General features: G+C 40.4%; 1 protein-coding gene across 2 annotated transcripts in view; it reads left to right on the top strand.

Moving 5' to 3' along the window:
- Positions 1-23,033, top strand: part of DNAH12 (dynein axonemal heavy chain 12) — a 107,459-nt gene that overhangs the window by 81,738 nt on the left and 2,688 nt on the right. For both annotated transcript variants that reach the window (XM_082209107.1, XM_082209106.1), the window contains 18 exons: positions 1,267-1,481; positions 3,004-3,196; positions 3,323-3,515; positions 5,512-5,684; positions 5,922-6,062; positions 6,792-6,950; positions 7,700-7,844; positions 8,294-8,444; positions 8,710-8,963; positions 9,932-10,072; positions 11,790-11,927; positions 12,914-13,147; positions 13,769-13,957; positions 15,046-15,149; positions 16,365-16,569; positions 16,771-16,908; positions 18,757-18,848; positions 22,543-22,610. In XM_082209107.1, the coding sequence (XP_082065233.1) occupies positions 1,267-1,481; positions 3,004-3,196; positions 3,323-3,515; positions 5,512-5,684; positions 5,922-6,062; positions 6,792-6,950; positions 7,700-7,844; positions 8,294-8,444; positions 8,710-8,963; positions 9,932-10,072; positions 11,790-11,927; positions 12,914-13,147; positions 13,769-13,957; positions 15,046-15,149; positions 16,365-16,569; positions 16,771-16,908; positions 18,757-18,848; positions 22,543-22,610 (2,933 nt within the window). The remainder of the gene's footprint in view (positions 1-1,266; positions 1,482-3,003; positions 3,197-3,322; positions 3,516-5,511; positions 5,685-5,921; positions 6,063-6,791; positions 6,951-7,699; positions 7,845-8,293; positions 8,445-8,709; positions 8,964-9,931; positions 10,073-11,789; positions 11,928-12,913; positions 13,148-13,768; positions 13,958-15,045; positions 15,150-16,364; positions 16,570-16,770; positions 16,909-18,756; positions 18,849-22,542; positions 22,611-23,033) is intronic.

The following is a 23,033-nucleotide window of genomic DNA, read 5'->3' as shown; positions in this document are numbered from 1 at the left end:
TAGAAAGTCCTGGGAGACTGAAGTGTTCTCCTACTAGTTTCTCTGTCTTGTGATTCCTGACGTCAGATTTATTTTGTTGATGACATGAAACAAAATATGGGGGAAATACAGTGGTGCCCCGCAAGACGAATGCCTCGCAAGACGGAAAACTCGCTAGCCGAAAGAGTTTTCCATTTTGGAGGTGCTTCGCAAAATGAATCTCCTATGGGCTTGCTTTGCAAGAGTTCCTGCTGGGTTTTTTCTCCTCCCCCCCTTTTTCTAAGCCGCTAAGCGGCTTATCAGCTGATCTGATCAGCAGCTAAGCCGCTAAAAGCAGCTAAAAGCCCCTAATAGCGCTAAGCCACTTATCAGCTGATCCGATCAGCAGATAAGCCACTAATAGCGCTAATCCGCTAATCCTTCAATGGGCTTGCTTCGCAAGACGGAAAAAACCGCTAGACGAAGAGAATCACAGAATTGATTCTTTTCGTCTTGCGAGGCACCACTGTATATTACGTCAAACTTCATGGGGTATCTGAAGAGAGAGGCTGACTTTGATCACATTCTCCTCAGCAATGATATATGTCATAGAGGGTAAAAGCATTTGGTTTGCATTTCACTCAGTTTGCCTATGAATCAAAAAGGCAGAAAGGTGCATATAGCGGCAAAGCAAGTTAAATTTGGATGCATTAGGGGAAAGCCTGAAAACTGCAGCTATTATTTTAGCTAGTAGTTTAAAACAATTGTAGGCTTTGAAGGGGAAAAGAGTTACTGACTCAAATGCCAAATCAATTTCTGAGACTGAGGAAAAAATATATTGTAAAGGTGTAGCCCAGTAGTCATAAACTAGTAATTCATTCAGATTATGAATCCAGAGATTCCAGTTATATAACCATTCTGTGGATTCTATTGTAAAGTTCCCTTTGAGATCCTGTTCGAAAGCATACCACCATGAGTAGATAAATAGGTACCAATGCGGCAGGAAGGTAAATAGTGTTTCCATGTGCTCTGGCACTCATTACGAAGTCCCGTGCACCAGAAGAAGTTTAGTCATGCGGGCCACATGACCCAGAAAAGCTGTCTGCAGACCAACGCTGGCTCTCTCGGCTTGAAAGCAGAGATGAGTGCCGCACCCCATAGTCAAATTCAACTGGACTTAACGGTCAAGAGGTCCTTTACCTTACCTTACTATTCTAATGTGTTTTTAAAAAGTAAATTGCTGTAGGCAGTAATTGATTATTAAGCATTCATTCTTTTTTAAAAAAATGAAAATCTGATATGTTGCAGGCCGTTAATGATTGATCCCCAGGGTCAAGCAAATAAATGGATAAAAAATTCTGAAAAAGAGAACAGGCTGAGTGTAATAAAATTCACAGACACAGACTACATGAGAATTCTAGAAAACTGCATTCAGTTTGGAACTCCACTTCTGCTTGAAAATGTTGGAGAAGAAATTGATCCTTCACTGGAGCCTCTGCTTCTTAAATCAACTTTTAAACAAGGTACAACAAATCATTATGATCTCCAAACTATATTGGAGTATTTATTGGATATTTCTTGTACACTTTATTGCATTGTGTAATACTTTTCTTTTTATTCCTTAAATACTGCTGCATAGCAACAGATGAAGGTAATACATGAAAGCATGTTTGAGTTTAGATCTTTATTTTATGAAATAGTCTGCATGCAGTGTCTTGTATAGTAATAGATTGAAATAGAAGAACCTTAATACTATTTTCTTTAAGATCGAGTTACCATACTGCATATACAGTAATCAGAAACGTTTTGTGCTGCTTTGATCACTCTCTTCTGTTAAGCAACAATTACAAAGTGAAGAGGGTTAGAAGGACCTTTTTTAAAGAAGGACCAAACTTAATTTCCTTAAACAGTTGTATAAAGGATAATATTTTGGCAGGTGCAGATATTCTTGTCATACACTCTGCTAGTTTTAAATAAAAATAAGAAGCCTCACTCTTTCACCAGTGACTCAGCTTAGTCACAAAATCTGGGTTCTCCTGAATGCCTACAAAGTAATTTATACCAGTTTTAAAACGTCTAAGAGGGAAACATTTGCTTATTGCCGCCAAAATACACACTAATAGCAGTAAGGAGGTAGTTTGCTTCCTCTTCCCTTGTGTTGTACCAATGAAGGCTCCAGTCTGGCCATGTGAGAAGTAAAAATATATACATCTTTCTGTTTAATTCTGGTGCTACAGAAGAGCACATAGAGAAAAGCAGGTTTGTTGCTGCAGTACCAAGGACAACGCCTGATGAGCTACTTGCTCCAACAAAGGTTGGAAGCACACTGAGTCCTTTTGAGGCTCTTCCTCCAGTCTCTCTCTCCAAGGCTCTGTCTCCTCATGGAGAACTGTTCTTTTAAAGTGCCAACCCTCACATCTGAAGATAGGCATTTCTGCATTCCAGGGCCTCCCACCTGGCATGCTCCCTGTCCTGTTGGGCAGGAGAGGCATTGTGGAAGGCATTCAGTTCCTCAGACCCAAGGGAAGGTGTCTATGAGGGTTTCTGGCTGTGGTTCTAGAGACCATAGTGCTGTAAGAGTTGGTTCAGTGGTCTTCTGCCTGCCAGTCTCAGGTTCAGTGTGACCTGATTACCAGCCTTAGGTAGAGCAAGGAACCTGGTCTGGCTCCTTAACAGCACTGTAGCCTCCAGCTCGGTGTTCTGGTCACTGCTGACAATTTCTCTTGAAGCAGGAAAGTAGGCAGATTTTAGACACCTAGGTCCCAGGGTTCCCATTAACTGTTCAAGTCACACAGCCACAGGAAGATGACTTGACTTCATGTTGAGACTTGGAGAAATCAAATGATTTCTCTAGTTTTAGCTCCCTTGAATTAAAATAAACATCAGACTTTTCGGAAAGCAATGCAGAATGTTGCCTAGCTCCTCTGCATTTCTCCACTGCACGATTCGGATGTTATTCTGCAATTAGGAAAGCTTGATTGCAGAATATATATATTTTTGTGCATAGGGAAAAACAACTAAATATGTTTGTCTTTTCAACTCTAGGGGGCATGGATTGCATTCGGCTTGGTGAAACAATTATTGAATATTCCTTTGATTTCAAATTTTATATTACCACCAAATTAAGAAATCCACATTATTTGCCTGAACTAGCTACCAAGGTTTCTTTACTCAACTTCATGATTACTCCAGAAGGACTTGAAGATCAGCTTCTAGGCATTGTTGTAGCAAAGGAAAGGTAAATGTTCGTATTCTCCACAGGGCATTTTTGAAGGGTGGCAGGTGATGGGCTTCAATGTGGAGTGTGGCTCCTCCCTGTGCAACCAGCATAGTATGTAATATTTGATATATATCCTTTTTTTAGACCAGAATTAGAGGAGGAACGGAATGCTCTTATTCTCCAGTCAGCCAGCAATAAAAAACAACTAAAAGATATAGAAAATAAGATTTTAGAAACATTGCAGTCTTCTGAAGGGAATATTTTAGAAGATGAAAGTGCCATAACGATTTTGGACTCTGCCAAACTAATGTCTAATGAAATTACAAAGAAACAGCAGGTAAGCAACTTCAGGGTTCGTAAGTGATCGTTGTATTAAATGAATGGTGCAGTTTGTGAAGTTATCCAAGCTCAGGCTTGGAGCTGAACCTCAGGAACCTGTAAAACCAAGAACATAGAAAGCTGCCTTATCCCAAATCAGACCAAAGGGACAACCTCTCTGCATACAAAGCAGCTGCTCTAATACAGAGCGTTTCCCTGTCTCAAAAGTAGCTTTAATAGGTTGCTGATGACCAGAATGGGACCCAACTCTAGTGTGGCCTGCAGTTACTGTATTGTGAACATAAATTTATTTACCTTTAGTTTACATGGGTAGAGCTGGTAGGGAGGTAGGCAGGTTTGTAGAAATTACCTTTTTAGATAAGTGCAACGACTGATACTGCTTGGTGAATCCAAAAAAACTGCGGAGACTGCGCCTGCCTCCCAGAGTTCTTTGATCTCCTGCCTCTGTCATGAGCCCCAAGCCTCTTCAACTTAGATCAAAATCTGAGTGGGAGAAGAATACCTGGCAAGCCCCACTCATGCATCTCTGTGTCCTTCCTCATCCCTAAGCGTTATCACTGCCCCCAGCACTCCCAAATCACACTCCTTCCTTCCATTAAGGTTAGTGGTGGCTGCACAAACATAGGAACAGGAGATACTAAAAAAAGAGGAACTTTTTCACTCTGCTTCTGTTGTTCTATTGCCCTGGCTAACAGCATGATCGAGTGCAGAGAATTACTGGAACTACTACTCAGAACTTGTAGGAGTCATTTTGAAAACTACAGTTCCCATATTCTCCTTACCCTGTAACACTATTAACAAGGGCAGTGGGGGAGTGTGAAGGAGGCAGCCTCACCTGTTGTCACTTCTGCTCTCATGCTGCTGATGTAAATAATGCAAAGCAGGGGTGGGAGACCTCAGTCTTGGGGTCAAAATAGCATGCAGAAATACATTATACTAGGCAAACTTGCTTGGCAAAAGTGTTTATGCTAGAAGAAATTCACACAAAAATGCTGATAAATTTTAAAAATTGAGAGCTGGTGTAGAAATGTGGAGAACTGAACTTAAGATTGGCAAAGTGAGAAACACAGTGAAACTGAAATTGACAGGTTTGCCCATCCATAGGTGCTTGTGTGTGTGTTTGAAAACCTCTAGTTTTGTCATAGCTGGAGTGACTGTATAAAGACAAGAGTCACATCCATTGCTCAACACGTTTGCATCTCATCCCACCCTCCATGTTATGTGCCCCCTGAAAGTTTGCCCACAATGGAACGTGACCCTCAGGGTGAAAACATTTTCCTTCCCCTGGTGTAAAGGATCTGGTTCCTCTGATCCCTGATTCCAGCTGTCCTTCATTCACATCAATATGCTTTGCATGTGTCAGGGAAGAGTTAGAAGTTTCCAGTTTGTCAGAGGGAGAAAGCATTCCCCAAGGGGGGGAGGAGAGCAGTGAATCTAATAGAAGGGAACAACAGGGAGGGATCGGCTGTTCACAGGAAAGGCAAGGGTTAAGTTCTAGCTCAGATTCAGAGGAGGGGAGATACAAGCCAGCTGTAGCCAGGAGGTTAGAAAAAGGAGTGGGAAAGCGAAGGGAAGGGTGCCTTCGCCATTTTGAGAGTGGCAGAAGCAGAGCTCAGAAGGTATCTGAAATAAGTGACTCTGTGGAATAATAGTTAAGAACCGTTTATAAGATTGTTTTGTTAATACGCAATAAAAAGTTATAAAAGAACAAAGAGCGTTTGTGTGGTGATCTGAAGAGGACAACGACCGGTCCTGACAGCATGGATACATGGTACTCCATCCCACAGTGGGAGTCGGATCATAGGACTTGCTGCACAAGCCATGACATTATACTGACATTGCACGGACCGTTGCTGTATGGAAATATAATGAAAAAAAGGTTTAGGGCCAGCCTTCTACACTGTTGTTTATTGAAAACAAGGGGAAGTGCCATATCATGTGCTACATTTGGACATCATTTTATTAGTTTCTACTAATAAATATATTCTCTTTAGATTGCAGAAAAAACTGAAATTAAAATAGCACAATCTCGAGAAGGCTACAGACCCATTGCAAAGCATTCATCTGTACTGTTCTTTAGTATTGCTGATCTGGCTAATATTGATCCTATGTACCAGTATTCTCTCAGTTGGTTTGTAAATCTTTACATCAACTCTATTCATGACAGGTGAGCAGTTACTAACTTTAGTTCTTTAATTTCTGTTGTGTTTTGAAATACTGAAGCCAATTTTTAAGCACATGTACCATATTATTCCATGTATAACACTCCCCCATGTATAAGACAACCCCTATTTTTTTGGACCTCAACCAATTTTGGGGGGGGTGGGGGATGCTGAAAGTTTATTTATTTAGATCAACATTTTAAATTAAATATACATATATGTCCTTTCTTTTCTATTTTTAGCAACAAGTCTAAAATCTTGGAAAAAAGGCTGCGATATCTGAATGACCATTTCACATACAACTTGTATTGCAACGTTTGCCGTTCCCTGTTTGAGAAGGATAAGCTGCTGTTTTCATTTTTATTGTGCTGTAATCTTCTAATGTAAGAGGCTCTGTTTCCTGGAATCTTTTGATTAACTAGTAATACATTGATTTCTTTAGGCAGGAGCATCTTAAAAACAAGAAAAGCAGCAGTTGTCTTCCAAGTACCAGTGTTTTTGCTCTGGCAAATTATTGCAGCCATGGAGCCTGAGGATCCTGCTTGCACCACAGCTAATGAAGTCGGGGGTGTAATTGGACTGTGCAGATTAGCCACTCTAGCTATTTTGTCAGATTGTCTCATTTCTCAATTCTTTGCCTCTTTTCTGTCCACATGTTTCCTTTCATTTTTCCATAGACACTTTCATTGCTTCAGTCTTGGAGGGTGCTTGACTGTTGAATTGGACAGGGGTGTTCCAGCTTGTAATTCCACCACTGGATCCTATTGGTGAAATTGCACGAGTGCTTCCCCCAGTCCCTGTACAACCCAACTATGCTACACAAGAGCATTAGTAAGTGTAGGTAGGAGTGAATAAAAGCAGGTGGAGGCATGCTTTCCAGTGAACCACTGACTGTCATAAAATGTGTAGTAAGTTTGTTACAAGTGGGACATGAGCGCTGCTCCAGTTGCCCAGAACAGCATGTCATTTTAACTGCAGGAGCAAAAGTTTATAAATCAATACATGAACATTATTCTGTGGTGTGTTTTATAAAAGAAAAGATTATGTCACATAATTGCATTTCAAACTAGAATAATGGTGGAGACTTAAAACAACATTGTTTTTTAAAATAGGGCTAAAAAAGAAATAGAGCACCAAGAATTTATGTTCTTATTAACTGGAGGAGTTGGCCTCAAGAGCAAATACAAGAATCCAGATCCATCTTGGATACAAGATAAAAGCTGGGATGAACTCTGCCGTGCAAGTGATATGACTGCTTTTAAAGGACTACGGTAAAACAGAAAATCTGCTGTAACATTACTAGTTTTGTTTCCTTGGGGTACAAGCCCTCTCCAATAAATGTAGGGGGGAAATGAGTGCTAGGATGCGGCTTTCCTATAGTCAAGGTGAGTATAAGGTGACCTTAGAGCCCCTCTCCAGCAAATACCAAGTAGTGGACTTCTGCACCCTGCTCTGGGCCCCTCCCCATATACAGTATTTTTCCGTGTATAAGACTAGGTTTTTTTCCTAAAAAATAATGTCCAGAATTTGGGGGCATCTTATACATGCATAAATCTCTCCCCCTTTTCTTAAATCAGAGTCCCCAAAAATAGAGGGTGTCTTATACATGGGGGCGTCTTATAGACAGAAAAATATGGTACATACCGTTAGTGCAGTAGTGATATTGCCATTGCAACCCCCCTGCCCTATAGACCACCTAAATTCAATGAAGCAAGACATGACAACTGGTCCATGGCAACAACTTCATTGGCTACAGATGTAAGAGGTTTGGCATAGGTAGAACCACCCACTTCTGGCCTGCCTGCTGCCCAACAAGCATGATGATAGGACTTCTGGCACCACTGCAGCAATCTGTGCTGGGTGCCTGAGGACCTAGAGCAATTTTGAAGCTACCACGGGGTCCCACGCTCCTTGTGGGTCACCCACAAGCACCATGAGCTCTAGAAAAGGTTGACATCTGGAAGAGCTCTTACTAGTAGAAAGCTGAAGTCTAAGCATTTCTAGTTTACACTTTCTGTAGGAGTCATATAGCTGAAGAACTCAAAGAATGGCGTAAAATCTATGACAGTAAAGAACCCCAAAATGTTCCCTTACCAAAACCATGGAATACAAACCTGAATGAAATAAAGAAGATGATTGTTCTTCGATGCCTGAGACCTGACAAGGTAAAATACGTGAACGTAATTTCAAAAATGAAATAAAACATAAATGCATTATTGGTTTCTTTAAGGCTATTTCAAATATTCAGATCAATTTAATATTAGTTTCTTTAGGAAGATTGCTCTTTTTTTTTTTTTAATTTTAAAAAAGTTTTTATTCTAATCCAACCTCTAAAAAATACATATACATTGTTAATATTAAAGCAAATCACAAAAAAGATAAAAAGACAATAAAATAGTTCAAAAATCAATATACAATATTTCCGAAGATTGCTCTTAAGCTATGAGCTGAGTCTACCTATGTGTGTATTACAGTCATTGACTACAAGATTTAGATTTCTGTTTCTTCAAAGTCCCTAAATAGTTACCATTTAGTGGTCCTAGATGAAACAAGCTAGATTTTATGTTTTTTGCAACAAAATCCTATTTTATGCTGAAGATTTCTTTTAAAACAGATTTCACCTGCTATAACCACCTTTGTGACTGACAAACTTGGAAAGAAATTTGTTGAGCCACCACCATTTGACCTAACAAAAAGCTACTTAGATTCAAATTCTACAATCCCACTCATCTTTGTTTTGTCTCCTGGAGCAGATCCTATGGCCAGTAAGTTAAATTTTGTGGTGCATTTTTCTTTTGAATCAGTCTTCCAGTTAAGGCTCTTATTCAGCATGTGTCTCTGAAAGATTAATTTGAAACTGTGTATATTTTAAAATCAATAAAAATTACTTAATTTTTTTTACACAAATCTGATTGTTAGTCATCTGCATTGATAAGTGAAAATGAAATGATACAAATAGCTTCAGTTTTGCATTTTGTACTCCGCCTTTTCCACTTAACACAGAATAAAATATAACACCTTTCATGACAGGTCTTCTGAAATTTGCAAATGACAAAAATATGATTGGAAACAAGTTTCAGTCCATATCTCTGGGACAGGGACAAGGACCAATAGCGGCAAAAATGATTAGATCAGGAATGGAGGAAGGGACTTGGGTTTGCTTACAAAACTGCCACCTTGCTGTCTCCTGGATGCCAATGCTAGAGAAAATCTGTGAAGAGTTCAGTCCTGAAACTTGCAATGGCACTTTCAGACTCTGGCTGACTAGCTATCCATCACCCAAGGTACTTTTATTTCCCAAGGATCCATTAATGAGAGATGTAACAACCTGTAAAATCATGTTATAGGTTTTCCGTGAGTGTCAAACTGTCCCATGGGTCTTCATTTCCACCTGGCGTCCAAGGCAGGAAATGCATGAGAGTTGAGGAATTTGCAGCTACTTCCTTTCCTCACTTAGTCCATCTCCTGCCTTCATCTGCTTTGTCCTGTGACCTCTTTGTCCTGTGACCTTGGCTCCTCTTGTTTGACGATTTGTGTGAGTGTCTTGTCAACTACGTATTTATAAAATAGTTTTATATTCTGTACTAAATAAGAGGTGTGTAATCTGTAAATGATCATGCCTTTTGCTAAGTTTTTCAGCTCTTTTTTAAAGAGAAGGATTCTCTAACACCACCATCTGAGTCAGTGTGTCTACTTTGAGTAGGACTAGCACTGAATACCACCCTTTGATACACAGGGTGAACATGTTGCTTTATAAAATTCTCTTATCAAGGCCTGTTGTTATGTAACAATCAGAGGTTGAAAGGGGAAGCTTGGGAAGTCCATTTAAAGCCCCGCCCTTTCCCAGCCCCACCCTTTCCCATTTGGGGCATGATTTCTCCATGATAGCCTCCTGGGCCAAACTGGGAGGCCCCATAGACCAGGTTTAGTCTGGGGGGCAGAGTTTCCCTGTCCCCTGGTGTACTTTAAAGTTCTCAATTGTTTGTTTGCAGCTGCAGCTTTATCTGCCACACACATCTGATACTGTCTGTATGCAGCCTTGTGTCCACAAGGCAGTCCTATTTTGTCCCTTGATCTGAAGATCCCTTGTGCCTGAGATATCAGGACACAAAAAGAATAGGAATATTAATTATATGACAATATATTACATTCTTGTTTTGAACCACTTTCTATACCAAATAATTGAACAGAAATCATAAATAAAAATGGAAATCTCCTAATGCGGTGCTGTTGCCATACTTGTTTTTCCTAGTTTCCAGTAACCATTTTACAGAATGGTGTTAAGATGACAAACGAGCCTCCTACAGGCCTTCGGTTAAACCTGCTTCAGTCCTACGTCTCCGATCCTCTTTCTGATCCTGCCTTTTTTGCTGGGTGCCCTGGAAAGGAACAGGTAAATTTTCTCTCAGAAGTTGTTAACTTGTTAAGTATCCACAAAACTTCTTGGTAGTTTTGCTTGCTCAAGATTGTTGTCTTCAGTATGACCTTTAACTTTAAGGTTCAAAGTACAGCAGGGTTGCATCTTTTGTGGGAGTTACATTTGAGGGGATTGCACATAAAGCTGAAACCCTGTACAGTCGTACCTCGGAAGTCAAATGCCTTACAAGTTAAACGTTTTGACTCCCAAATGCCTCAAACCTGGAAGTGAGTGTTCCGGTTTGCGAACGTTCTTTGGAACCCAAATGTCCAACACAGTTTCTGCAGCTTCCGATTGGGTGCAGGAGCTTCCTGCAGCCAATCAGAAGCCACACCTTGGGAACATTTTGGAAGTCGAATAGACTTCCGGAACTGATTCCATTTGACTTCCAAGGTACGACTGTATACGCAAAACCATGCTGGAACTTTCCCCATGCAACTATCCCTTTCTTTCTGAAGCCAGCACATTGAGCAGCCTTGCTCAGGGGGCTCTGAGAGGCTCCTGCATGATCTCATGGGAGCCTCCCAAAACCCACAAGAGACCTTCCCAGATTTGAATAAGCAAGTCTGAAAACTGTTTCCAGCCCTGGAAAAGAGCATTTAAGGCTTGCGTGCATTTATTTTGTGCAATATCAGTTGGCCAGTTGCCAAGCACGTGAAGCTGTGATCACACAAGTGAAATGTGTGCAAGTTGCAAGTCAACTGTACAGTATAGACCTATATTTTGCATGGATGTATGGTGCCTGTATTTGCCATAGTTTGTTTTACAATAGCTTCTGTCCACGTATTTTCTATCATCTACCTGTTAGCATATATTCTCCCTCTGCTAGACAAATAATTTAGCTGCCTTCTACTTAAAAAATGAGGAGGAGGAGGCCTATCTCATCCTTCTTTCAAATAGATCAGGGCAGCAATAATACCACCACCCCATTTTATTATCACTGAATATAGTGCAAAATACTAATCACAATAAAGAAAAATTAATTTTGATTTTTGAGTATCTGTGAAGGAATAGAACTTTCAGCCATGTTGCATTGTACAATGGTTGATTTCTGCTTTAAAAGCTCTCCTGCATAGGAGAGTCAAAAACTGAAAGTCAAAAGTTAAAGGGGATGTTCTGCCCATGAAATTATGCTCAGGGGAGGGTCAAAGGAACTCTAGGAACTTGGAAACGGGGGGGGGGGGGGGACATAGGCAATTGAAGTTCCGGAGGTTAAAGGATGTTTAGTGGATGCAGCCTGAGAAAAATAAAGATATCCACTTAGGTATGGACTTACTGACTGTATTGGGACTCCTGAGATGTATCAGTATCATTCAGGATAATGAGTGATATCATTTAGTATATTAGGGTTGCTGTATTTCAAAAGGTGAAAATCCAGACACAAAAGTTGTTGAGCTATCTAAAAAAAAAAGGGGGGGGAGGAAGTTTTTGAGCTATTTTTAAGGGAAATTGCTGACATTGCTGGCATGGGTTGCCATACATCCAGAATTCCCCAGACATTTCAGCAATTTCTGCTGAGACACTGTTCCCGACGGCAGAATTTCGGCTGTGTCCGGGACATTTTGGATGCATGGCAATCCTAGAGTATATATATTTATCCTAATATATCTAGTAATATACATGTATATAGATTGATATACTTTCTTCAGCTTTGCTTACATTGTCCTATTTCCATTTGTTTTTATTTCCTAAGAGATGGGAGAAACTGCTCTTTGGAGTTTGTTTCTTTCATGCTCTTGTTCAGGAGAGGAAGAAATTTGGGCCTCTTGGATGGAATATTCCATATGGATTTAATGAATCAGACTTGCGTATCAGTGTAAGACAGCTTCAGGTAAAGACATTCATTCCTTCTGCAGCACATCTAGGCCTTGGTAAAGAATCGTAAATAGGTTTCACTTGTGCATCAGGGTCCCAATGATGGTACAAGTGTTCATCTGACGTTTTGCACAAGTACCAAGACTTGTTGTCAACAGCAATTTGGTGATGTCTGGCAAGTTCTGTGTAACACAGCACCACTGTGTAAAGGAATTTGGGGTGGTTTGTGCAAAAAAGGTGACAGCTGTTCCTTATGAAAGATCCTGAAGGATCTCAAAAAGCAATACCAGACCCAGTGTTAGCTAGAACCGTGTTCAAGATTTGCTTTTTTGTTTGTTAGTTAAAAAAAAAGGTCTTTGACAAGTACACTTGCCAAATAATAGGATGTTGCTTAATCTGTAGCTGCAGACTATGGTTTCTGTATGCTGAAACAAGCCTTTAGCAATTGGCTAATCAGCAGTTAGATATGCTATGTTAAAGTTATTCAAATACTAGATTTTGATCAAAGAGTTCATATATGAATTATGCCCCTTTTCATCATGCAAACCATCCGTAAATTAGAGCAAATAAGAATGTAAGGTATTATGTCATGTATAGCCTGGATGCTTGTAACAGTAATTTCAAAAGCTCCCTATGCCACTTCATTCATATGTTCAGCAATGGTTATTTAAATAAACTAATTGAATTATTTTGAAAATCTAAATTCAATGTGGTTTACAAAATTTATATATTATATGCAGGGTTTCATCCAATGCTAGACCTACTTAAAAATGCAAATTCATGAACAGGTTTAACTTGGGTCCACTCACTTCAGTGGATCTGCTCTGAACAGAACTAGCATTGGAAATAACCAGTAATATTGATAAAATGTGATATGCATAGAATGCTTTCAGTTGAATAAATTCATCGATATTGCCCAAACTTTGCTTATCTGTTGTATTATGAGCAAGCCATATCATAGTGCAAAGTTGTTTAAACACACTATTTTCCCCCCAATTTCAGTTATTTATAAATGAATATGAACATGTTCCATTTGAAGCAATAACTTACCTTACGGGTGAATGCAACTACGGAGGGCGAGTGACAGATGACTGGGACAGACGCCTACTACTAACTATGCTTGCTGACTTTTACAACCCAGAAATAGTTGAAAATCCTCAGTATTTCTTTTCTCCTAGTGGCAGTTACTATGCCCCACCGCGGGGTACCTATGATGACTACATTGAATTTATTAAGGTACTGTCTTGTTTCTCTGTACTTGGGTCATATACCAACTTTACTTAAAATAGGGGTAGGGAATGAGACTTGTGGGACAGATCTTTATCTCCCAAACTCCTGTGGGCCAAATTTAAGGTCACACTGATGTTAGGTGAGGTGACACTTTGAAGCCTCAACAATTGCCTTATCCTTGCGACTTCAAAGTGCTGTGCAGGGCTCTGAGCAAGGGGCTTGCAAGGAGTCTGGTGTGGCCTTTTGAAGTCCTGGTGCTCAGTTGATCTTTGGAACTTCAGAATCCTGGTCAATCAGCTAATCATTGGAGGTTCAGAATCCAAGTGTGTGTAGTCTTTGAAACTCTGCAAGGGGCTTCTGAATCCCTATTAGCTGATGGGCAGTACTAAGAAACCCCTTTTGGCCCAGTTCAGCCGACATTTAACTACCCACAACTGATATATGACATCAGGTGATTGTCAGGTGAGTGTGGATTGGTCACAATGACTTAGTGAGCCAAATGGGGAGGTCTGGCAGGCCTAACTAAGCCCCCAGTCTTGATGTTCCCTGTCCTTGACTTAAAGGGACTCTTTCTGAAATACTTAGTAGCCATCCAGTCTATAATGAACTTCATGTGGTTTGTCCTAGAATCTCCCTTTCAGTCAGCAGCCAGAAGTGTTTGGATTGCATGATAATGTAGATATCTCAAAGGATCTCCAGCAAACAAAAATCCTCTTTGAATCTCTGATCCTGACACAAGGAGGAAGCCATCAAGGAGGGTCTTCAGGTGGTGGTGACACTGCTTTGTATGAAATTGCAGATGACATCCTGAGCAAGGTATTTAGTCTTTCCTAGAGAAATTTCATGCTCTACAAGCACAGGCCCTTCCTTACACAATGAGTTTTCTTTGCAGAAGGGGGAGACTTTGTGATATATTTTGTATTGGTACCAATGCTGAAATTGATCATGCGTTTTAGGAGTACTGAAGCAAGCACATAGTATGAGATTCATAGCAAGATCAGTTTCATCCTTCAAATCTATAACTTCAGAAAAGTGCTACTTTTCTGTTTCAGTCACCATCAGGTTTCAGCCCCACACTGGAACCTGGTTAGGATTCCTGAAACCACCACATGTTCATTGTGTTCATATTGCCCCATCAACAATGAGACTTAAAAAGAGTAAAACTACAGCATTAGTCACAGCAATATTAATCTGTGCCTCACTGTCTCATTCGCCTGTGTTGCTTGTTTGTGTATTTGCACTACATATGTCAAAAAGTCAGTTGTAAATGTCACAAGAACCGTTTACATATGAGTGGGTATATCACCTTGCCATTTCAGACAGCAACAGTTTACCCACAAAAAAGTGGCAAGCCTAAAGAGGGTACTTCCTTTGCAGTGTCTGTCCAAACATTGTAAGGGACATTGTATGAAAGTTAATTTATTTCACAAAGAAATAGATTTCCTTAGAACAAAACCAAAGAGGAGCCCTACTCAAATACATGGGTTGGGGTTCAGATGCAAACTGCACTACCTATTACTATTGTGGCCTAGGGGATTACCTTAGGAAAACAACTGGTATAGACATAGCCAGCTTTACCAGGTCTGAGCCAGTTAAATATTCCTGTTAATACTTTTTTCATTGCAAAGTTCGAACTAGTGAAGATTCATTTGGTAATGATTTATTGAGTTGCGCTGTGGTCCCTAAAAAGCCACCTTCAGTTCCCATCTGAATTATATGACAGCACAGAATTATCTAGAAAGCACACAAAGAGGTAGTGGTGATATTGTTGGCAATAAGAATTTGACCATCATTCATTCAGCATGAGCATGTCAATTTATTATGTTATCACAGAATTAATAAATGAAAACCTATTTACTTATTTACATTTGTCAAAATGGAAACAAATATGTCAACATTTCTAGCTTCCAAGTGATTATGATATTGAAGCTGCACTTCTCAAGTATCCTGTGAGATATGAAGAAAGTATGAATACTGTGCTAGTACAAGAAATGGAGCGCTTTAACAAGTAAGGGGAATTATTTTCTATACTTATATTTTACAGCATTATTTTTTTAAATATATTAAACTCCCATGGATTTCATTAATTCATGTAATCTTACACTAGAAACAGTTGATTTTGTAGTACAGCCATCATAACATTGTAGTATCATTTTTTAAATTAGTGGATACAACATTTGCAGGCCATTTATAACTGGTAATTTTAGTGATACAGTGGTGCCTGGCAAGACGAAATTAATTCGTTCCGTGAATTTTTTCGTCTAGCGAATTTTTCGTCTTGCGAAGCACGGTTTCCCATAGGAATGCATTGAAAATCAATTAATGCGTTCCTATGGTCAAAAAAAAGTCCAAACAAAGCCAAATTTGGTACAAGAGTTTATTAAGTGCTCTTTAAAGTCACACATACTGTAAAGAGCATTTCAAAATTCAAACCCAGATTTTTTTAAAAAAAACAGCAGAGTGGCCCAATGGTCACAGAAAATCATAAAAATGCAGAAAAAAACCACAAGCTTCCAGATTCTTGCAAACCCCTCCCCAACTGTTCCCCCAGCCACCCAGCACACAGAAATTCAAATCCAGAATTTTTTTAAAAAAACAGCAGAGTGGCCCAATGGTCACAGAAAATCATAAAAATGCAGGGGGGGAAACGCAAGCTTCCAGATTCTTGCAAACCCCTCCCCAACTGTTCCCCCAGCCACCTAGCACACAGAAATTCAAATCCAGATTTTTTTTTTAAAAAAACAGCAGAGTGGCCCAATGGTCACAGAAAATCATAAAAATGCAGAAAAAAAACATACAAGCTTCCAGATTCTTGCAAACCCCTTCCCAACACCAAGTCCTTGAATTCCAAACACCCCAACCCCAAATCCAACCCCCCCAAAAAAAGTTTTAAAAGCTTAACTTACCAAATGGCTGCAAAAGAAGTTTTGGAAAAGCTTCAAAAATCACCAAAGTCTTTAAAAACCTCAAAAAAGGCTACTATGTACACTGCGTTCTATGAGTTGCTCCTCGAAGTCAAGTCGCAACTGTATTAACGGTGTTAAGAAAAAGGAAACAAACTTGCAAGACGTTTTCGTCTTGCGAAGCAAGCCCATAGGGAAATTCGTCTTGCGAAGCAGCTCAAAAACGGAAAACTCTTTTGTCTAGCGAGTTTTTCGTCTTGCGAGGCATTCGTCTTGCGGGGCACCACTGTATGTCTGTGTTTGTGTTTCTGCATATTTAGTTTAATACGAACCATACGTACAACTTTGGTGAACTTGAAGAAAGCCATTAAGGGACTGGTTGTGATGGATTCTGAACTGGAAGCTCTTTGTGGCAGTCTCCTCGTTGGAAAAGTTGCTGAGAACTGGGCTAAGCGTTCATACCCAAGTCTGAAACCACTGGGAAGTTATATCCTTGATTTCCTAGAAAGGCTGAAATTCTTACAGGTAAAGCAAGAAGTATTGTGTTACTAAATACTGTAAATTTCTAATAGATGAATTAGTTTAATAAGAAATAATCATAACATTTGGAATGTATTTTGGAAATCTTGTCAGTAAAGGAGTTTTTTACCAGCATAATTTACTTACATGTTTGTAAAATATGATACATCTATAGCCAGTATGTTAATCTCCTGTTCTTCTTCTAAGGAATGGTATGAATCTGGAAAGCCCTGTGTCTTTTGGCTGTCAGGGTTCTTCTTCACGCAAGCATTTTTAACTGGAGCGATGCAGAACTATGCACGAAAATACACTGTTCCTATTGATCTACTTGGATATGAATTTCAGGTATAACAAGCTGCTTAAGCCACATTTTTCAGATTGGATACAGCTTGCTACTAATCTTTGGTGTTCATATGCTGTAAAGGGTTTTATACCTGTTCCTCTTTTGTTGTGTGAAGTCAAGCACTTGTTCAGTAATATAGCTGACACAGATCCAAAGAAATATAGTAATATGGCTGAGACAGATCCAAAGAAAACTAATTTCACATGCCCAAGGGGACTTTGGCTTATATTTCTCAAGCAGTTGCCAGGCCAAGTGGTCTACAACTTTTGAAGTTAAGGGGACATTCAGAACCAATCGTGCTTACTTCCACACTAGAGCACTTTAATGCTGTTATAGGAGGTTGCTTTTCCATAATTACCGTATTTTTCGTCCCATAGGACGCACCTAGTTTTTTTGGGGGGAAATAAAGGGGATTTCCCCCCCTTTATTTCCCCCCCAAAACCAGGTTGGGGAAACCAAACCAGGTCGAGGAACAGCGGGATGGCGGCGCTGCGCCTCCCTGCTGTCCCCCGAGCTTGTGGGGCTGGCCGATGTCAGCCCGGCGCGCTGCTATCCGCAGCGTAGGGAGCCCTGCGGGAACTCCCGCAGGGCTCCCCACGCTGTGGATGTCTGTCTGGCGTGCGGGGCGGCAGGCTGCTATCTGCAGCGTGGGGAGCCCTGTGGGGAACTCCCGCAGGGCTCCCCACGCTGCGGATGTCTGCCCGGCGCGGGGCGCTCTGCTTCAGGGTGCCCCATGCACTGGGCGGCAGGCTGCTAGGAGTTCCCGCAGGGCTGCCTAGGCTGCGGATGTGTTCCCGAAGCGCCGGGCGCTCTGCTTTCAGCACGCCCGGCGCTCCGGGAAGCAGTCTGCTATCCGCAGCCTAGACGGCCCTGCGGGAACTCCCGCAGGGCTGCCTAGGCTGCGGGTGTCTTCCTGAAGCCTGGAGAGCGAGAGGGGTCGGTGCGCACTGACCCCTCTCGCTCTCCAAGCTTCAGCGAAAGCCTGCATTCGCCCCATAGGACGCACCCAGATTTCCCCTTCATTTTTGGAGGGGAAAAAGTGTGTCCTATAGGGCGAAAAATACGGTAGCTGGAAGTGGAATTAAAACAAAGCACTTAATATAGTGCTGTTTTATCCAGCAGTGCCCTTTTCTGTAACCAAGATCCTTCCACAAGGGTTACTCACAAGTAAGTTGTTGTTTAGTCGTTTAGTTGTGTGCGACTCTTTGTGACGAAGTTTTGTGAGTCAAGGGTACCTTCTAAGTTGCAGTACCAGATGGTTTGAATGTTGTCAGCTAACTCCATAGGCTAGTCCAGACCCCCCAAATCTTTGCCTCAGAGACCGAGCAGCTCATTGCTGGGAGTAGCTGCTGAACAGTATTGAAACTTGCTCTGTCATGCCACATCTGGTTTTCTCCTCTGCCTGCTCCAAAACCAGCCCATCTTAGCCCATGTTATGACCCTGTGGCCCTACAGAGACTTGCCTGCCTGTTCCTGAATCAGATCCTCCCTGTGCCTTAGTGCACACTTTTGTCTCTCAATGCAGTCAATGCCTGTATAGCAAAATTTGTTTTAAAAGAGGTATAAATTGCAAGACTGTTTGGGGCAAGTAAGATGCCACTCTTTCAGCCATTGTCAACAAGAAGCAGGAGATGGGTAGGGCCTGCAAATAGGAAATTTTAAATTAAAGGCATAGGAGCACTGAAAAGCCCCTCATGCTTTGGCTGTCTGTGTTGGAAAGTTTGGTGCCAAAATAGTGTTTCTAACACCACCATCAATACCACAAACCATTTGAAAAAAACAAAGCAGGATTAAAAAAATGGAACTGTAACTTTATTTATTCTTTGAAAATGTATTTCTGTTTTGTTTAGGTTATTCCTAAGGACACTTCTAAAGTTGCTCCAGAAGATGGTGTTTATATTCATGGATTGTTTTTAGATGGAGCCCGCTGGGACAGAAAGAAGTTAGTAATTCAGTAAATGTGCAGTTAATTGGCATGTGTTAAAGTGCTTTCCCATGTCCTTCATGCATGCTAATATTTAATTTCTTTTAATATCTTGACATATTTTTAATATTGAAATAATATTTTAAGACTACAGTACTTTCCTCTATCAAATGAGATTGAAAAACAATATGGGGACTTCCGGGTTAGTGCCATCGGCGAATGGCGGAGTTCCTCCGATCGGAGGAACTGGCTCCGGGGAAACTGGGTCTTCCCGCCGCAGCGAAGGTGGGGACCCGCTAGAAATCCCAGGCGGAGGGAGCCTGGGAATGTGGGGTTCGGCAGGGTACCAGGAGCGCCTCCCCTACTCACGGGGAACCCCATTTTGGGGTTCTGGAGTGAAGTGGGGTGAGCGGCACGGTGCTGCGAACTGATTGCTACTTTCACAGAGTGAAGCCGCACAGCCATTGCCGGAGAGCGCTGACTTTTTCCTGTGGACAATTGGATTTAAAACAAGTACCCGTGAGTAGAAATGGAAAATTGGATCAAGAAATATCCTAATTTGGCACCGAAGCAGGAAGGTTCAAAACAGGAAGTCCGCCTTCCGCTTTTTGTATATAGACTGAAGCAAAAACCTTGTAAGCTGAAGTCTGGAAAGTCGTTAAAAAAGTCCAAATTTCCTTCATTTATAACCACTAAAACCCCCTTGGAAGCAGGAGAAAGGAGACTTTGTTTAAGCCTGCAGGAGAGGGAGTGAAGAAAGATAAGTCTCCACCGTCTCAAACCTGGGAACGGGGTGTCAGAGACAGAAATTGTTGGAGAGGTTCACTGACTGTGAATGGAATACTTTGACAGATAGCTAAAGAAGAGAAATAAACTGATTCCAATGTTGCCTTTTGCATTCTAAAGAAACAAAATATCTGAAAAATGAAAGTAATTTTCCTTTGTTGGACTTGCCTTAAAAAGATGGATACAAATAGAAATTGTCTCCTCTAGAGGGAGCTTGTTAAATTGTTGCTGCAGTCTACTTGAGCACTCTACAGCTGTGAGATTAAGATCATGGGACCAGTCCTTTTGACCTTGAATAAAAATGAGCTGGGAGGAAGTTTTGGTGCTTGCTTTATGCAAGACAAGTGCTTTGTTGGAACAGATGCATGAGAAGATGGATTTGATGAATGAGAAAACGGATTTGATGACTGTTGTGGTCAATAACTGTGGACAAACAGGGAATATTGATATAGAAACCATTCAGGGACCAACTCAGGAACCTGTACTGATTGGGCAAGTGCAGAAGATAATGGAGGAGGTTGCAGTTGCACCTCAAATAATACAAATGGAGAGATCTGAGGCCCTGCAGGAGCATAAGCCGCTGTTTTTGAAGATTGAAGTTGGAGTGGGCCAGGGGGAGTCTGGAGCTGAGGAAGTTCTTAACTTCGGAGGGACTTTGAAATATGCTCTTAAATATTTTTTGGATTACATTGATGACTGTGGGGAGTGGGACTGTGGGGAATGGGCTGGTTTGATGAAGGGAGAAGGAGATAATTTTGGGCTGGAACCTCCCAGAGACCTACTCCTCAATGAGAAAGGAAAGAAATTAAGAAAGAGACCAACAAAAGACAAGGAAAAGTGCAGGTATAAACAAGAAGAAGATCTGCAGAAGGGACATGGAAGAGACTTTTGAGCCTCGGACATAAGATTACCAGGTTGATGGACTAGATGAAATGGACAGTAAGGACTGACATGACCCGAGACCAGGAAGAAGAGACGTTGGATGAAGATTGGAATAAAATTTATAAAGAAAAATGTTTATTTAGGGAATTAGCCTAAAATTAATGAATATTAGGGAAAATGTTGGAATGAAACTATATGGCTTTAGTAGAAATGATATAAGGAGTTATATATAATTGAGTATTAAGTTTCAAGCTCTAAGGTATTTTACGGTAAGATAAGGTTAAATAAATCAAGGCAATTTGAATAACAGAATATGGGAAAAGATGGAAAGGATTTGTTGAGTTAATTAATAGGTTAAATTGTTAAGATAAATTATTCTATAAAAATTGAGAAAGATGGAAAGAATTTGCTGAAATAACTAATTAAACTAGAATACACAAGGGAGGTGTGAGGAGGTCAATGAAACAAGCAAATGGAAGTTAAAGATACGTAATATGGGATATGTGTTTTTTCTTTTCTTTTTGGTGTATTGTTGTATTGCTTTTTATGCTTTGTTATTTTTTTTCTTCTTTTTTATGTATTGTAGTGTTGTTTCCTATTTTTTCTTCTTTTCTGTAATTCTGAAACTTTTAATAAATATTATTTTTTTAAAAAAGAAAAACAATATGAATGTATTTGTTCTAGCCATCGAAACACTTTTTATAAATATAGTCATGTATTATTTGCTATATTGATTTGAAGACAAACTTCTGCTTGAAATATTTGAAAACATTCTCAACAACAGTAGTATTCCTACAGCATGTTACAATATCAAATCATGATTTTAAGTTATTTTTAAAATGGCAGAGGGTGTCCTTTTTCAGCCTGAGCACCAGATGGCAGAACTGTCCTATCCTCTATGGGCCACTTTTCAGTGGTGGGTGGGGCCACTCACTTGTCTGTTGAGTGATATCAATATTATGTTTTTTTATTATTAGATTTATATCCCATCATTCCTCCAATGAGCTTAAGGCAGCATACATATTCCCCTCTTTCCCTGTGAAGTAGGCTAGGCTGAGAGACAATGATTAGCCCAAGGTTACCCAGTATGGATCATTGGTACATAGGGATATGAACCCTGGTGTCCCAGGTTGTAATCCAGCATTTTAACTGCTACACAAGGGCTTGCTGTCGGTGATGATCAGCTCATTGGCAATGACAGCAAGCTCTCCTTTGTCCATCTGCAGATGCAGCCAAGCATCTAGCAAAACTGTCTCCAGAAGAAAAATGTCTTTTTGTAGGTTAGGGCCAGCCCAAGACATTTTGACAGCTGAAGTAAACCACAAAATGGCACCACCACCCTTCCACTGGCAAAGAAGGGATGAGTGAAGATCTCAATCAGGAACAAGGAGGGGAGTAAAAATCTACATTGGGATCTGCTGCCCCTATGGATCCTGACACCTGAGGCAGTTGCTTTACCTTCCCTCATGGGTGGGCTGGTCCTGTTGCAGATGCAGTTTGAATTAAAATCATGCCCTCAAATTGACAACTTCAAAGGGGCTCACTGTCAGCACCAGTCATGATGCCTTCAAAGGGGCCATGTGAAATCCTATATGGGACTAGAGAATATGGTTACAGGAAATGTTCTCACAGGCCTAATTGGGACCCTTGCTGGGCCTTTAGTAGGTTTGTGGTCCAGAGGTTCTGCTACTACTTTAAAGTCTCGCTTTATGAAGACATTAATCTGAATTTCCATCTAACACTACTTGGAGCTTCACCAACTGGAACCTTTTTTTCTAACAACTAGAATGGAAGACACACAATTAATTGAATTTAGAAGCTTCATTAACTCATTAGAGCACCCAGAAAACTATTTTGGAGCAATTGTTTTTGGAAGTTCAGGTTTCTGCTATCTTTTAACTTCCATCTTCCTTTCTTCACAACACTTTTTCTACCCTCTTATTTCTATTACACTTTCTTTTTCAGAGCTTCCTTAATATCTATGCCAGTATTATGTGTGTTGTGTACATTTGTTTCTCACTGTTCATTTTTTTTCTTTCATCAGAGGACTTCTAGCTGAACAATATCCTAAAATACTCTTTGATGCAATGCCAATTATATGGATAAAGCCAAGTAAGTAAACTGGATATTTGGCAAATAATTAACTGGAAATGTCCCATCCTTCTGTATAGTAGATCTCTTTGATCTTCAGTGACCTCTTAGATTGCTTTGTTTGCACTTTCTGACTATATATATATATATATATATTCTGTTTTCCTAAATATCTGGTAATCTTCTTTGGAGAAGAGATTTACTCTTTTCCTTCCTGTGTATTCTTTTGCTGACTTAATTTAAAATGCATGTTTTAAATCTGAATCCTGGACATAGTTTGGAAACTGCAACATAAATATTTTTCTTTTGCTAGTGACTGGTTAACAAAGAAGAATAGCATTTTGTTTCATGTTCATCCATGTAGTGTCCTATTTGTCAGGATAACATAAGCATGACAAATGAATTATAATTATTATTTAACCTATTTGTGCATTACTCCTGAAA

Source organism: Podarcis vaucheri, assembly GCF_965113315.1.
Source record: "Podarcis vaucheri genome assembly, chromosome: 2".
Lineage (NCBI taxonomy): Eukaryota > Metazoa > Chordata > Lepidosauria > Squamata > Lacertidae > Podarcis > Podarcis vaucheri.
Note: the sequence above shows the minus strand (reverse complement) of the source record. Positions and strands in the feature narration are given on the sequence as shown.